Genomic DNA, 17,588 nt, shown 5'->3' with positions numbered 1-17,588 from the left:
TCTGGCTGTAGACTTTTCACATTTTTGACTTCTTCAGAACCACTGGGCCAATTTCAACCAAAATTGGCACAAAACATTCTAAGGTGAAGGGCTTTCAATTTTGTTCAAATGATGGGCCATGCCCCCTTCAAAGGGGAGATAATCATGAAAATGTATAAATAGGGTGGGGCCATTTAAAAATCTTCTCAAGACCCACTGGGCCAGAAAAGTTGAAATTTACAAGAAAACTTCCTGACATAGTGCAGATTCAAGTTTGTTAAAATCATGGCCCCTGGTGGTAGGGTGGGGTGACAATAGGAGATCAAAGTTTTACATACCGATATATAGGGAAAATCTTCTCAAGAACTTTTTAAAAGTCTTCTTCTCAAGAACCACTGGGCCAAAAAATTGGAAATTCACATGACATAGTGTAGATTCAAGTTTGTTAAAATCATGGCACCCAAGGGTGGGTTGGGGCCACAATAGGGGATAAAATTTTCATATGCAAGTATATCTTCTTCTTGAGAACCACTGGACCAGAAAAGTGGAAATTGACACGAAAGCTTCCTGATGCAGAGGTATCTTTTGAATCAGTTTAAATCACTTTGATGAGTGGGAAATTTTGTCTCTTGATACTAGGGAACTATTGTTTTGATTTACTAGAAATAGTCACAAACTTTACGCAAAGTCTTATAGAAGCTTTGTGATGTGAAATAAATGAGCATCACACCTGTCACATTTATTAAGTTTATTTGGAGTCGCAATAACACAGGAGAGCTTTAAGCAAAAAGTACAGACAGACAGGCATTCTTTATTTCTTCCATAGGAGACTATGTGAACATATATACATTAGTAATTATCAAATGGGAAAATCCATGAAGTCACTGATAACAAGAATACAACCCTCTCTTCACGTCACTTGATTCCCTCGTGATTCTAGTATTGTGTTAACTGATACATTTTCAGTTAATGAACATGTGTACATTCTATGAATTGACAATCTCCTCCATGAGAACATCACAGCTCTGTAATAATTCAGGACGTTCCTTGATAATTTCTCATACAGAAGAACACTGCATTGTTTAATTTTATTGACCATCTTGACTGCACTGAAGTAAAGCAGTATTCATGCAAAAACAATATTCATAGATAAGTTAACTCCGTTTTTGGAATTTCAATTTGAATATGGGGGGCTCGATAACTAGATTGGCTCTCCCTTGCATGTCAGGCTTTTCATCATCTGGGAGGAAAACGTGGAACTTGTTGACAATATTGCAGAGAAATGAGAACAAGCATGCCCTCCCCAACTGATGTCCGATACACGGCCGGCGTCCATATCCAAAAACATAAAAGCCAGGGGTATTTGATAACTGTTCACTGTCAAGTTTGAGAAATCGATCTGGTTGAAATTCATGTGGATTAGACCAGAATTTTTCACTGCGATTCATGCTCCAGAAATTTGGGAAAACTGTTGTTCCTAGTAAATATATAGAAATGATATGCATAAAAATCCTAAATTTCAGATTTAAAAAGAACTGCAGCTTGAAATATATGACTTTGTGTATGAGAGAATGCTGAAACACATATCAACATATAGTGTAGATTGATTTCTTCTAAAACTGATTTATCAGTAAATACAGTGGTATATATGCCCAATCTAATTAAAATTAGATCCTTTGATCCGCTGACGTATATCGCTTGTGTAGCAATATATGTGAGTGGATCAAAGTATTTAATTTTAATTAGATTGATATAGACATAGACATGTACATTTTTTTTTTTATTAAACCTATCACTAACAGTTGTAAAACATTGATAAGAATGGTGGTTTGAATATATTTTATTTCACTCGGATTAAGATTTTCAAGCCATGAGCTCTTTTGTGTCATGCCTAGGGGCACATTTAGTGGTACTTTAATGCCTGAGTGGGACAGAGTAAACGTTCAGTCAGTGTGGAAGAGGATGAAAAATGGCTTAATTCTGTTTAAAAAGATATAATGATAGGGGAAAAAGTTGTTCAAAATGTGATGTAAAAAAAAGAAAAGAAAAAGAAAACAATAACAATGCCATATTTTGTATATAAAAACCTGGTTATAACACCAAAATAATGTAATATAAAAAGTTTTTCTTGTGTGGCCTTACTCCCTGAATATTGATCAACTCAATTGGTTTTGTTTCATCCAGTTGAAAATTTAGGTGATCAAACTACATACAATAAATTTTTTGTATACATTTATTCATGTATTGATGGGCATATGGCCCATCTCGCATGCAAATAATATTTTTTTCAGCACCTTAAAGATTACATGCATTCTCTAAAGGGAAATGCCTCAAATACATCTTGGATACTAGTAGATACTTTTAAAGAATGAGCTGTTTGGTTCAGGAAACCTGTAGTCATTGCTAAATAAACAAACCTTTTGGAATGATATACCCTCTAACATGGATATCACTCGAGCAAGCTCTAGGAATTCCAAAATAATTTGACGTGACGTATCGCATGGTTTCCATGTAAAATGCAGCTAAAAATGCAAGAGATCTGTACAGCAGACTGTATTATTGAGCTGCACAGCAAAATCTATGATTGATATTTTTGTTATTGAGCTGCACAGCAAAATCTATGATTGATATTTTTGTTATTGAGCTGCACAGCAAAATCTATGATTAATATTTTGTTATTGAGCTGCACACTGAACTCTATAACCATTGTTTGCTTATTAAAGGGTATGATTTTTGATCAATTGAAATTGATGTTTCCTTGTATACTGGAACTTGTCCTTGGTGTGGATTTTATGAATTACTTGTGTACGGGAACTTGTCCTTGGTGTGGATTTTATGAATTACTTGTGTATGGGAACTTGTCCTTGGTGTGGATTTGTATGAAGTCTGTTGCTATCACTGTGTTGTCTCGGAGCTCTTTGTATATCTTCTCCTGACAGTCCTGATGCTTAGCCAAGTATAGAAGCAACCACAGAATATTAACGGACAGGGTTTGTTCCCCTATGAAACAATACAGAAACATGAATAAATCTTTGTGTAGAAAATTTGCAAGTACAGCCTTGCTGAGCTTCATTAATCTGGACACCAGCAAGCATGCAAACAATTTTTTGATGTGTTATTTAAAAGATGCGTCCATTGAAAACTAGGGACTCCTATTATTGAGTCTGTCAGTTTGTAGAGACTCGTCTGACTGATATCTAGAGAACTGTGTCTCCAATGTTCAACTTTATAGGCAGTTTGTTCATAACTAGTAGATGACCCCTATTGATTTTCAAGTCAAAACATCATAAGTTTTTATACCCCTCGCAACAAGTGGGGGGGGGGGGGGGGGGGGGGGGTATACTGGAATCGGGTTGTCCGTCTGTCTGTCCATCCATCCGTCTGTAGACGCAATGGTTTCCGGGCTCTAAAGCATTATCCTTTCCACTTACCATCACCATATCATATATATGGACTACACATGGGATGAAGATGTTCCCTTTCGATTTTGGGGTCAAAAGGTCAAAGGTCAAGCGCACTGGACATCGAAGTAGCAATATGGTTTCCGGGCTCTAAAGCGTTATCCTTTCCACCTACAGTCACCATATCATACATATGGACTACCTATGGGATGAAGATGTTCCCTATCAATTTTGGGGTCAAAAGGTCAAAGGTCAAGCGCACTGGACATCGAAGTAGCAATATGGTTTCCGGGCTCTAAAGCGTTATCCTTTCCACCTACAGTCACCATATCATACATATGGACTACCGATGGGATGAAGATGTTCCCTATTGATTTTGGGGTCAAAAGGTCAAAGGTCAAGCGCACTGGACATTGAAGTAGCAATATGGTTTCCGAGCTCTAAAGCGTTATCCTTTCCACCTACAGTCACCATATCATACATATGGACTACCCATGGGATGAAGATGTTCCCTATCAATTTTGGGGTCAAAAGGTCAAAGGTCACGCGCACTGGACATTGAAGTAGCAATATGGTTTCCATTTAAATTCTTTAATGGCTTTTTTCATCGCATGGAGATACTGTGTTCCTAGATACCTTTTGGATCATAATACTGAAGTTTTACCTATTACCAACACCCTTTGGGAGATTGGGGTAAGCGGGGGGTATTCTTAGTGAGCATTGCTCACAGTACCTCTTGTTTAATATGCAAATACCAGTTGTCCTACTTTTAACTAGAGAACCCATATCTGTTTTCATCAAACTTCATGGACATAAGGTTGCATGGTCTGACTAGTAGATGATCCCTATTGGGCCAATTCAACTTAATTAGTAAAATTATCATCCAGGGTCACCAAAAATTATGGGGCGGGTGGGAGGATTTCATTTTAAAATTTTTATTTTCTAAGAAAAATATTAATGACAAATGAATTTTTGTCAACGGAAGTACATTATTTAATGCCAGATGGATATCAATCTATGCTTATTTCACAGACAAATTCTAGGTTAAGCTTTAATTTCAAACACAAAAACATACGAAACTTCTTCAAGATATGAAGAACATTAATCCCTTCCTTTCATTTACGCCTGTAAGAACGTGAGAAATTAAGAAAACCATATCTATTTTCTTCACATGGCTTTTCACGTTGCTATACCGGAAATTTAAACAATAAGTGTAAATACCGGAGTCGGAAATGAAAATTTTACGGAAATCGCAAGTTTTGCAAAATAAAAAATTTAGGGGCGGTCGAGGATGATAATCTACCAATTAAGTTGAATTGGCCTAATGGTTAAATCTTATCCAAAGTTTTATCAAGGGGCCTGATTCTCACAGACAGTTATGCTAAAAATATATATATAACTGAATCAAATCAGCTTATTGGTAGGCTGCCAGTTCAAATAGAAAGTGAATAGTACAGCACTACTCACAGTGGCATTAAGTAATTTGGAACAAAATTTAAATGGTTAAAAACACCCTTGATTTATGAATATTAATTGATTAAATATTGTTTAACGTCCCTTTCGAGAATTTTTTCACTCATATGGAGACGTCACCATTGCCGGTTAATGGCTGCAAAATTTAGGCCTATGCTCGGCGCCTATGCCCATTGAGTAAAGAGGATTCTTTATCATGCCACACCTGCTGTGACATGGGGCCTTAATTATTTTTGCAGTCTCATCCGAAGGACTGCCCCATTTAGTCGCCTTTTACAACAAGCAAGGGGTACTGAGGACCTATTCTACCCCGGATCTCCACTGGATTGGGTTATGAATAAAATATGACTACTTAATTGTGGTAATTAGTTGTTGTGGACTAGTTTTCCATCTACCATTCATGATTAAGAACTAATATAGATAGTTTACAGTGTGTTTTATAAACATGTCTAGTTAGATTCTCACTCACGAAGCTTTAAAGGGACTGATTCACGATTTTCCCCAAAATTTTCTTTTTCACTTTTAATCATCAATATCTACTGTCTAATGTTTTTAAAAGAGTTCACATAAAAATTAAGGTTATACATTATCACAGAAGCTCATTTTAGAGAGCTTATTATTTGTTTTGTAAACAAAGATTGCGGTATGTTATTGTTTATGAAATTTCAAAAGAAATGGATATCAATCTAAGTTTATTATATCTTTCACATTTCAAGCGTTTTTGAGGTAAATGTGTAATCTAAAAGTCAAAATTTGTGACCATGCAAAATTAAGATGCTTTATATTACCAAATCAACATTTCACTTGTTTGTTTGTATACATAAAAAGACTCGAGTCTTTGTTTACATAACACAGATTTTAGGCTAAAATATTGCTTTTATTCTTGCATTCAGAAGGTCAAAATTTTGGCTGTCAATTTTAAATGAGTTATATTTTTAATGTTTACCATCAAAAATTAAAAATATTTTAATCAAAAATCGTGAACCAGTCCCTTTAAGCATCCACAGATGTAATTCAGATATTCAGACACTTCTCTTATCCAGACAATTTTTAGATCAGTGTTCTGATTAATAAGGCTCGACTGTACAATATTTTGACGGAGAAGAAACTGAAGCTGATTCTTTGATTACATTTATTTGATTTAAAGGCAAATATTGTTTAAATTGCTTTATGAAATCATAATCCCACACATGTTTACCAAATTAACAAATACCCATGTTGCAGTGTGACTGTAGGACAATATACCTGTTAATTCTATGCTAAGTTAGATAACTCTTTCTTTTGCGTTTATGTAACTCTTCAGGTTGGGGAGGGAGTTTTAGCGTTATATTAAATGGAGGGAACCTCATGGTGTTGTGTAAATTAACAATACCTGCAACGACCAGTGTAAACAGGGACATGAGGAGACTGTTGAGTTGAAGTCGATCTTCTTCCTGTGGATGTCGTAATTTTGGACTGTTTTTCAACTCTTGTAGAATTACATCCATCATGTCTCTTGCATGGCCATCAAAATTTGCATTATGACGTTCAAATTCATCGTGAAGCATCTTTTCTTTTGCCTGTTTTAATGATAGAAATATGTTCTAGAATTGTACATGTCTCTCACGATCAGCTGCAGAAATACAGGATAGTGCAGTATAGTTCCAGTGAGACTTACACTGTCATACTTTTTTTTAATTCACTATCATGGTATCTAGGGACTTTTTAAAGACACAGAGTCTGTGTCATAAAAGTTGTTGCTGCTTTAGAGGAATGATATGTTTCTCTTTCGCTTTGAGTCACATGGTGTAAAATCATAACAGCTAGACCATTTTCGTTGTAATAGACCTTTTCAGATCAAAGGAATTTATGGACACTTTCAGATTTTTTTTAAAAGAAAACATATTGTATGCAGCACTTGCTGTCGATAATTAAATGAATTATACTTTCCATGGAATGTGGTTATAATGTTAATGTTGAAAATCAGTTTTGTTTTCAAGTTGTTACAATATTCCTGATATAACTTTTTTTCTGTTGAGAACAGTGGCACACCGCTAACACTGCTCATGCAGTCTTTTTGACCAATTTTGCTAATAATTTGACATTTTTACATGTTAATCAAGAGTATAAAATGGAGGGAGATTAGATACATTGATACATATTGTTACATTTTGCTGATGATTCCAATTTAAATTTGATAAATTGTAATTTATTTACAACTTTAAAAAAAGAATGGACATTAAATTTAATTTAAACAGTATTTTATTATGATTAACATAATAAGGATTAGGCAGCAGGCAGTACCTATATAAGCCTTCTCCTCCTCAACATCCGTTGATTTCTCTAAAAGTTGTTGTTACAACGAAAAGGTTCTATTGTGACTCTGCACCGAGAATTTCTATGTTTTACTACGTATGACGTTCTGCACTGTGATGCCATAACATCATCGAAGAAAATGCATGCCAACCAAAAATATTGTGAATTTTATGACATAAAAAAATGAGATGTCTTGCAGGCAGTAGATAAGAGTTATCAAACATGGCTGAGAGATGTACGTTTTGGATAATGAATTTTAACTCAGAAATAGAAAAATATAAGCAGTCAGGTAAATTTTAACTCAGAAATAGAAAAATATAAGCAGTCAGGAAAATTTTATACCTTATTTACGTCTCTGTAATTTGGAAAAAATGGCAGACTGACATGTTTTAATCCCGGTATCATATTGATGCAATTTACAGGGTTAAGTCCCTTCATTGTCTCAGTATTCAGCCACAGGAGTTGTTGTAGTCTGTAATCATCAGCTGCGGTGTAGTCATGTCCAAAAATAAAACTTCCCAGAGTCTTCAGGAAACAAGTGTGAATGGCTTGGTCAGGTGCAAATGGTTCACCTCTCATTCCTTCAAGTCTAGAAATATTTTGAAAATGTCTTGTTATGTGTACTATTTTTAACATACATTTACAGGAATCATAGATTATCATAGAGGGTGTTACAAATATAGGCTGTCTTTATGTACACATTCAGGTTAATTGATGAATACAAATTAATAAGAACAAAAAATGAACTCTCCGACAGGCTGAATGCAGTGAATTATATTGATTTATGAAACATATTTAACTGTAGGATTTTCAATATTGCTGAGTTTTACTATACAGATGTTAAATTTAGTAGATGCAATAGTTTATATGTGTACTTTCTGAATAACTGTTCAACGGCATTTTGTAAGATGTCATCCAGCTGGGTTTGAATGACTTTGCTCATGTTAGATTGGATTAGGCGGGTGTGCAACCTCCATGTGAAATCATAGGGCCGAGATCCAATGCCATGACCATCTTTTGATATAATATCAAAGAAGGGTGAATGTGGTCGATCTGCCAAATACTCCGATTTCAACAACTGTAAATAAGGACGTATTGAACGAGTTACTTCTTTTAAGATGAATATACATACTGGACTTTTACTGGTGCATGTGTGTTTGTCAACAATACTAATTGTTCTATATAGTGTTGGATCTGTCAAATAGGTACAAAGTCAGTAAGAATAATTCTATAATCATATTAGATTATTTTACCATAACAAACATTTTTTTCTGACTTTGAGGTGGGGATTTTATCATGGAATAAAACACAGTTTTCAGTTTAGTTCAATGGGAAAATTACAATAGAATATTTTCACTGGTGTTTAGATCACCTGAGTTGAATGAAGACTCAAGTGAGCTTTTCTGATTGAAATTTGTTGGTGGCGTCATCATAAAGTTTTTACATTTTCATCTTTCTTCTCCAAAACCATTGGGCCAGTTTCAACCAAACTTGGCACAAAACATCTTTTGGTGAAGGGGATTCAAATTTGTTCAAATGAAGGGCCATACCCTTTCAAAGGGGAGATAATCACAAAAATGCAAAAATAGGGTGGGGTCAAATCTTCTTATGATCCACTGAGCCAGAAAAACTTAAATTTACATGAAAGTTTCCTGACATAGTGGATATTCAAGATTGTTAAAATCATGACCTTGGGGTTAGGGTGGGGCCAAACTAAGGGATCAAAAATTTTACATGCAAATGTATAGGATACCAAACTTGGCACAAAGCATCCTTAGATGAAATTTGTTAATTTGAAAGGCCATACCCATCTACAAGGACATGATAATAAATTAATGAATTTGTAGCCAAGTTTAATAATTAAGTTTGATATTTAATGAATTTTTAGTCGTTACCTCTGAAAAGTTTTCCCTGAACCAAGCAACTTGTATAATTGCTATGAATTGCTGCTCAGGTAAGTGATGTGGCCCATGGGCCTTGTGTTCAAAATCCCCACCCCCCACACCCTCCTCTGCAGATGATGCAGAATGAAATGGACTTCTCGCGTGCCCGTGACAACTTTGGTCTTGCCATCAGGACCAAAAAGACTGAAGTGATGTACCAACCTGCCCCAGGCAAACCATACCAGGAGCCTCAAAATTTGCAGGCAGTAGACAACTCCACCTATCTGGTCAGCACCATTACAAAAGCAGCGAATATCGATGTCGAGGTCAACAACAGGATTGCCAAAGTCAGTTCTGCCTGTGGGAGATTGCATGAGAACAGATGGGAGCAAGGAGTACTCAACCTCATCACCAAGTTAAAAGTCTACCATGCAGTGGTAAATCACCACCCTCCTATATGCAAGCGAAACATGGACGGTCTTTAGCAGACACGCCAGACAGCTCAACCACTTTATCTCAGCTGTCTTCAAAGACTCCTTTGCATCAAATGGCAGGATAAAATACTTGACACAGAGGTCCTTGAGTGTGCCGGAATGTCCAGTGTCTTCACCCTACTACAGAAAGCGCTAGCTAGGTGGACTGGACATGGGCAAGCGAACAGTTGGAGGACAGAAGAAACGGTTCAAAGACAGCCTCAAAGCATCCCTCAAAGACCTCAACATTGATGTCAACACATGGGAGACACTTGCACTGGATCATTCATGCTGGCGAAGCAAGCTCACTGCTGGTGCTCATTTATCTGAAGCTCGTCGCACCACAGAGGCCTAGAAAAAAGCGTGCAAGACTCGAGCTGCTGATTCCACTCCCACTGCATTACCCACCCACTGTTTTACACACCCACTGCATTACCCACCCACTGTTTTACCCACCCACTGCATTACCCAGCCACATGTGTCTTACATGTGGCCGAGCCTTCAGGGCCCAGTTAGGACTCATCAGGCACCTTCGGACCAAGAGCCAACGCTCATCAACCCTTAGTTGAAATCATGGTCTTCTTCGACACTGAAGGACGAATAACATTATTACGTTGCCCCTGGTATTGCGTTATTTTAATGTGAGAAATGTAATAACAGGGGTCCACTGTAGTTTAAATGAAAATTATCTATAACTGCAGTTTGCAATTGAAAACTTTAATTTTCAGGTGTGAAACCGTTTCTAATTTATCAGTTGCAAAATTAGTTGGTGATGCCTGTGATGCATTTTCACAATTTTACTTACATGTATTGTGTTTATTAGCAAAGATGAAGCTAAGATAATTTGATTTGATTTGATTTGAACCCATTTTATTGTAAAAATATTCCAAAGGATTAGTTACAAGTTCTAGCAACTTTGAAAACCTCCACCAAAAGATGATGATTAATGCATTATATGTACCTGTTTCATGAGCTCTGGATGATTAATGCATTATATGTACCTGTTTCATGAGCTCTGGATCCTCAATAAAGACGACTCTTTCTCGCATCCCCATTCGCAAGCTAAATATGTCACCGTACTTGAGAGCCAGGTTTTGAATGCTCTTGTAAGGTTCCCGGCCCAGTAAATGCACTCCTCCAATAATAGGGAGGGAGAATGGCCCAGGGGGTAGTTTTTTGAACTTGAAGAGGTACAGGTCATCCAGCAAGGCATAAAGAAGGAAGAACAGCAGCACAATAATCAGAATCTAGGGAAAATTTAAGAGAGCTTTAAGTTCCACATACCCACTGTCTTTCATATTGTTCATACATTTTGTAACAGTTTTTAACATTTTACATTAAATTACATTACAATTTGTAAAGATATCATTTACAAAAACATTGGAAATGTGAATACTTCATAATATTGTGAGTAGAATTGAAGCCATATTGCTACTTAGTCTTACTATAGCGATTTTATAACAGTTATCTTTCTTTTGACAGCTAAAGTCCCATTTTATTCACCGGTGACCACCTTTATCTGTTTTTGGTATATTTCAAAGTTTTGTACAAGTGTTGTACTGACCCAACAGTGAAATTGTGTGGTGATTCAAATTCAAAGTTGTGTGATCCAATGTACATGTATTATTTTTGTACAGTATGACTTAAAAGCAGATAAATTATTAATTTTTGAAGTTGTTAACCCTCCCTTATTTACATGCCTGAAAACATTTTCATGTAAAAGTGGAAAGATTATTTAAAAAGTAAATATTTATAGTGAGTACGTCAAATTATACATTGTCTGTTAGGCATCTATTAATAGCCCCATGTTGATCAAGGGAATCCCAGCATGAGGTATAAAATCAAACGCGAACTGTCTAATTTTAAGGGTGAAAGAGCATAAAGCAACAAATTACTAAGAGGTATTTGATATTTCTATTTCTCTTTCTGATTTAAAAATCAAATAATTCTGGTCACAACAGGCGAAAGAATATTAGTATGACATGTCATACAGCCTCATAAATACGTACATGCGAAGATTTAAAACGGCGTCTAAAATACAAGGTGGAGAAACGTGGTCAAATTTTGGACCATACAACTTTAATTGTCATTTAATGGCCCCAAAAATTTGATATTATACTGGGAAGATAATGTACTGTGATGATCGATGTCGTCTTGATCCATAGAAAATAGAATTATCAGTTATTATCTAAATATATAAAAACATACATATTCTAATATGCAAAAAACATACATAGCCTAGCTAGTATATAAAAAACATACATATCCTAGTAAATAGAAAAAAATACATATCCTAGTATATGAAAAGCATACATATCCTAGTATATAAAAAACATACACAGCCTAGTATAAAAAACATACATATCTTAGTATATAAAAAACATCATTTCCTAGTAAATGAAAAACATACATAGCTTAGTATAAAAAAACATACATATATCTTAGTATATGAAAAACATACATATCTTAGTATATAAAAAGCATACATATCCTAGTAAATAAAAGCATACATAATCCTAGTATATAAATAACATACATATCGTAGTATATAAATAACATACATATCGTAGTATATAAATAACATACATATCCTAGTATATAAAAAACATACATATATTAGTATATAAATAACATACATATCCTAGTATATAAATAACATACATATCCTAGTATATAAATAACATACATATCCTAGTATATAAAAAACATACATATCGTAGTATATAAATAACATACATATCGTAGTATATAAATAACATACATATCCTAGTATATAAAAAACATACATATCGTAGTATATAAATAACATACATATTCTGGAAGTATATAAGAAAAATAGTTTGTCATATTGTACAGTAGTAGTATATAAAAAAGTGTCACTCGTTTCCTATATCATGCACCCTTCATTGAAATAAAGTACATTTGTCTTAAAAAGAAAATTATATTCCATTCTTCTAGCTAGGTGAACAAATTAGGCCTTAATCATTATGAAATAGTCTGTTCTCTCTATCTCTCCCTCCTTTTTATTCTCTCTATTTTAAAGTATAAAGTGTTATAGCAGTATATTATTATATCTTTTAAAAGTCCATGATTTTAATTAAGTGAAATAACATATTTTCTTTTCATTTAGTTCTACTTTTACAGTCAATTTTTTTTTTAGATATGGCATATTTGATTTTGAAAGGAATATTGAATCATATACCTTTACACTCTTTAATATGTAGCTTTATCAGTGAGAAGTTAAATGAGAAAGACTTTTGTGTTTCTTTTTTATTATTATCGTTTGTTTCTTTCTCGATGACTTGTGAATCTGTATAATCAACGCACCTTAAGATAGAACTGTAGGGAAGAATGTTTCTTTTGGATATTGTTCTGACTTTATTTTTTTAAAAACTGATTGTATTTCATTGCAAATTAAGGATATGAATCCATTGTGATTTAAAGTCACTCTGGCTTTATTTACTTGGAGAATGCTTATTAAGTCGTGGCAAAATAAGAATATGAATTTTAATAATTTCTTTATGTAGATTATTTTAAGAACATTTCTTGCAAGTATTGTGTGTTTAAAAAAACCAACAACAACATTATATACATGTATAATAAATATATTTTTTTTTATCAAATTGAGAATTGTCTTACCACAATGTAAACCATTTTGAAAGAAACTCCCTCACAATATAGTAATGTTGTTACTTGAAAGAAAGGGAATCTTTGAATGAAGCATTTCAGTATCAAACAGTCAAATTTAATGTAGATTTTACCTAGGGGTCATGCAATTATAGCATCACATGTTGTCCATGTCTTGTTTCTAGTTCTGAGCTACTTTTAAGACACGATTCAAAAGTACATTCCCTCTTTATGCCTGGGGGCTGAACTAGAATCAGGACATATGTAGAGTCCATTCAAATCTGATGACTTTTTTTTACTAATTGTTTTGGTCTTGACAACAAATTTCCCATCATTCATTATATCAGTTATGCCTTTAAAGGGTTTATTTGGAGGAGCCAGAGAGTAGGCGGTTTATTGGGAGGAGCCAGAGAGTAGGCGGTTTATTGGGAGGAGCCAGAGAGTAGGCGGTTTATTGGGAGGAGCCAGAGAGTAGGCGGTTTATTGGGAGGAGCCATACATATCCTAGTATATAAAAAACATGCGTATCTTAGTAAATAAAAACCATACATATCTTAGTATATAAAAAACATACATATCCTTGTATATAAAGAACATACATATCCTAGTATATAAAAAACATGCATACATATCCTAATATATAAAAAACATGCGTATCCTAGTATAAAAAAACATACATATCTTGTATATAAAAAAACATACATATCTTATATATAAAAAACATGCATATCCCAGTATATAAAAAAGCATACATATCTTAGTATATAAAAAAACATACATATCTTAGTATATAAAAAAACATACATATCCTAGTATATAATAAACATACATATCCTAGTATATAATAAACATACATATCCTAGTATATAATAAACATACATATCCTAGTATATAAAAAACATACATATCCTAGTATATAAAAAAAACATACATATCCTAGTATATCAAAAACATATATATCCTAGTATATAAAAAACATACATTATCTTAGTATATAAAAAACATACATATCCTAGCTAGTATATAAAAACATACATATCTTGTATATAAAAAACATACATATCCTAGTATATAAAAAAACATGCATATCTTAGTATATAAAAAGAACATACATATCTTGTATATAAAAATCATACATATCCTTGTATATAAAAAACATACATTATCTTAGTATATAAAAAAAACATACATATCCTAGTATATAAAAAACATAAATATCTTGTATATAAAAAACATACATTATCTTAGTATATAAAAAACATACATATCCTAGTATATAAAAAACATGCATATCCTAGTATATAAAAAACATGCATATCTTAGTATATAAAAAACATACATATCCTAGTATATAAAAAACATACATATCCTAGTATATAAAAAACATACATATCCTAGTAAATAAAAAACATACATATCCTTGTATATAAAAAACATACATATCCTAGTAAATAAAAAACATACATATCCTAATAAATAAAGAACATACATATCCTAGTATATAAAAAACATACATATCTTAGTAAATAAAGAACATACAAGTCTATGCATTATTGTATAGTTATGTTCAATTGATGAAGAAGTATTAAACTATTGTTAAATCTACGGATCAGAATATTACAAAGGCCATATTAGTGTAAGGAAGAAAGACTTTTTCACTGCAGAATGGCAGACAATGCATGTAAATTACAGGGAGGTGTTGATGTGTTTATTCTGACTTGTGTGGTATACAGGATAAGGCTTTGTCTTGCGTACAGTATTCAGTTGTTTGTGATCACTGAACGCATCAGGTCACATTCTAGAACCGTCAAAGAAATGAGAGATTATTTATGTTTGAGCGTGTTACTGTGTGTGTGAAGTATGACTTCTTCATAGATAGTTTTCACTTTCAGTGACCTTATTTTACAGGTTCACACAAGGTAAAAGCTGAATTGATCCTCAGCCTTTCTGCACTGGGTAAAGCTGTACCAGAAAGAACAGAACTGTTAGCCTCCATCATCACTCTAACTAAACAAGCAAGTTCTGATTTATACCATAAGTACTTCTTACCTCCATTATAAAGCTATACCCCTTAAGTCGCCCGTGTATTACCTTTAATTCATATAGTGTATTATTCCTCTGTCATAAATGTTATAAGTGTTGATAAACAAGCATTTCACAATTTGCAGCACCAAGTCCATTTATGGAAATCAGCACCCCCCCCCCCCCCCCCCCACCCCAATTTTGTGAAACCTGTTGCTTATCTTAATTACCATTTCCTCTGGAAATAATTATCACAGACACATACAAAATACAAATACTGTAACACAAATGGCACATCTGGATTTAAAAAGAATCATATCTTGTTATTTTAGTTTTGTGCCATGATTTTGAAATATCTAATGAAATTTGTGTATGTGACATACCAGATCCTTGCTTTTAAGCTCATCTAAGTCTTTTAAAGATGTTTTTATTAAAAGTCAAATTTTAAAAAAATGATTAATAGTAAACGCTTTATATACTTACTTGTCAAGGTGAACACAGAATTTTATCTTTTCATCAAATGTTTATGATATGAAATAATATGCTAAAATTATGCACAAAATATATTTGTAATTCTCATTCTGAAAATAGAACAATGTGTACAGCTACAAGGAAACTCATGTTGTGATGAAAATAGTTTAGGAAATCATTTAGCATAAGACCCTCACAAGTTTACATTTTTAGTGGTCTATCAGGTGTTTTTGGGGTGGATGTTTTTTGGGGTTTTTTTTTTTGGGGGGGGGGGGGGTTGCATGTAAAAAAAGAGAGAGGTAATACTTGGGTATGGGGAAAATTCCAATTCAATTTAACTTCCCCAATTCAGTTTAACTTCTCATCTTTGATATATCTAAATGTCGAGTTGAAGCCCACAGCAAGAGATTTTTTCTTATCATGTAGAAGCATTTGAATAAACTCTGCGCCATAAGAGTATAAAACAGGTCAGCTAACAAAGGAGCACAATTCATGCCCATGGGAATTCCAACAGACCATGTAATCTGAAAATCATGTCATGTTTTTATGAATCAGAAAACTAAGTGACTAGAGGAGATATTGATGCTTTGTTCTAAATTGGGATAGCAAAGAACTTGATAGCAAATTTTGCAAGTCATTTTATAGTTCTATTCAGGGGCAGATTACTGTAGCACAAAAAAGTACATGAACAGCTTTTCATTTTTCTTTTTTGAAAATGATTTCAGTCTCTGCACTTTCTATATTTTTTTTAATTGGACAAGAATAATTGTATCCTTCTAATTTCTTAAAGTTTATTGAATCTTGCAGTAAAGCATGGGTATCTCTTGATTAACTTGTAAGAAAAAAGTACACTTATTAGAATTCTGTAGTTAGCAGTGTACATGTAAAAAAAAAAAATAATAAATTCCATATATGAATTTTTAATGAATTTTTGTCTGCAGCATTTGAAGGATCCAGATCACAGAGTTCGATGCACATGCTTGGAGTTGATTGGAGCCATTGGATCCCCAGAACAAGAAGTAGCAGATGACTCCCAAGACCCTTTCATCCCAATCCAGTCTCTGCTTGCTGGTTTCTGTGGGGACCAAGATTCCCGAGTCAGGGCCAGCTCTTTCAACGCAATGGTAGGTCTTAGTACTAATAGGCACAGTAGCGTGAGGCACAGTGCTGGTAACACAATCTGTATCAGTGTGAAGCAGTAATCTACAGACACACAATGGTTACGTGTATTAGAATGTGTAATTTTACGTAACAATTTTGGAACATATACTGTTTCCATTTTGAATTCTCACAAATTTGAACTTTTTCGAATCAAGTGAGGGATATTATCTTTTATGGAAAGCTCACCAGCAGAGGAATATTGGGGAAACTGTCTCCATAGACCATACTTTAAACTGTATCAGTGATGTGCAAGTGTTGAGTATACACCATTCATTACTGCTGAGACTAAACTAGCCTTTTCTTATAAAATCTGTTAAGTTGTGTGTCCTTTTTTTCTGTCGGGCAAATATTGTTCAAAATTGTGCCCTTTGAATCATGATCTCTGCACTATGAATTCCCATCTTCAAATGTTTGTTTTTTTTCAAAATCATGAAGAATTGTTTCTTTACTTACTGTACAGTGTATGTAGTTTAAGAGTAGATGAGTTGATTTTGGTGATACACAGTATATGTTTAAAAGAATTAAAAATATGATTGATCCTGTGAATCATAATCTGTTTGTAGATTGTGTAATGACAAAAGGAAAAAATCTAGATTATCTGTGTAATCTTGTACACGATTCACGTTGTGTAACTGTGACCACATAGTTAGTATGGGAGCACTGAGAATCTGTCAGAGAGACGTAGATATTGACCTTCACTGAACGAGATTGGTTCTATTTATAGCATTTTGTTATCATGTTAAGCTGTAAAATCATTCCACTTCATGACTTCTGAAGCTTAGTGCTGGTCTACCGACAAATCG

General features: G+C 33.8%; 2 protein-coding genes across 4 annotated transcripts in view; one reads left to right on the top strand and one right to left on the bottom strand.

The window, feature by feature from the left end:
- The window catches only part of LOC125657724 (integrator complex subunit 4-like), a 53,432-nt gene that overhangs the window by 5,394 nt on the left and 30,450 nt on the right, over positions 1-17,588 (top strand). Inside the window, 2 exon segments of the mRNA XM_056148711.1 lie at positions 15,040-15,146; positions 16,566-16,748. Of these exon segments, the coding sequence (XP_056004686.1) occupies positions 15,040-15,146; positions 16,566-16,748 (290 nt within the window).
- LOC125657726 (cytochrome P450 2U1-like) lies at positions 775-13,948 on the bottom strand. 3 transcript variants are annotated; one of them, XM_048888467.2, is made up of 8 exons: positions 13,144-13,948; positions 10,506-10,751; positions 8,024-8,226; positions 7,491-7,737; positions 6,226-6,412; positions 2,824-2,979; positions 2,397-2,501; positions 775-1,456 (listed from the first exon to the last, which is right to left on the bottom strand). In XM_048888467.2, the coding sequence occupies exons 1-8, from the start codon at positions 13,156-13,158 to the stop codon at positions 1,134-1,136; spliced, it is 1,482 nt and encodes a 493-aa protein (XP_048744424.2). In that variant the 5' UTR covers positions 13,159-13,948; the 3' UTR covers positions 775-1,133. The 3 variants fall into 3 exon arrangements, with proteins under 3 accessions (XP_048744424.2, XP_048744425.2, XP_048744426.2); XM_048888468.2 differs by lacking the exon at positions 2,824-2,979 and having other exon boundaries at positions 13,144-13,409; XM_048888469.2 differs by lacking the exons at positions 10,506-10,751; positions 13,144-13,948 and adding an exon at positions 10,466-10,479.

Source organism: Ostrea edulis, chromosome 9 (genome assembly GCF_947568905.1).
Source record: "Ostrea edulis chromosome 9, xbOstEdul1.1, whole genome shotgun sequence".
Taxonomy (NCBI): Eukaryota; Metazoa; Mollusca; class Bivalvia; order Ostreida; family Ostreidae; genus Ostrea; species Ostrea edulis.
This window is presented reverse-complemented; position numbering and strand designations above follow the sequence as displayed.

What these genes read in the sequence shown, in the direction of transcription:
- LOC125657726 (XM_048888467.2), bottom strand. An exon ending in GGACAAGTTCCCATACACAA is followed by an intron (nt 2,502 to 2,823) that starts GTAATTCATAAA and finishes TTGCATTTTTAG; the next exon opens with CTGCATTTTACATGGAAACC. An exon ending in AGGGTATATCATTCCAAAAG is followed by an intron (nt 1,457 to 2,396) that starts GTTTGTTTATTT and finishes TATATTTACTAG; the next exon opens with GAACAACAGTTTTCCCAAAT.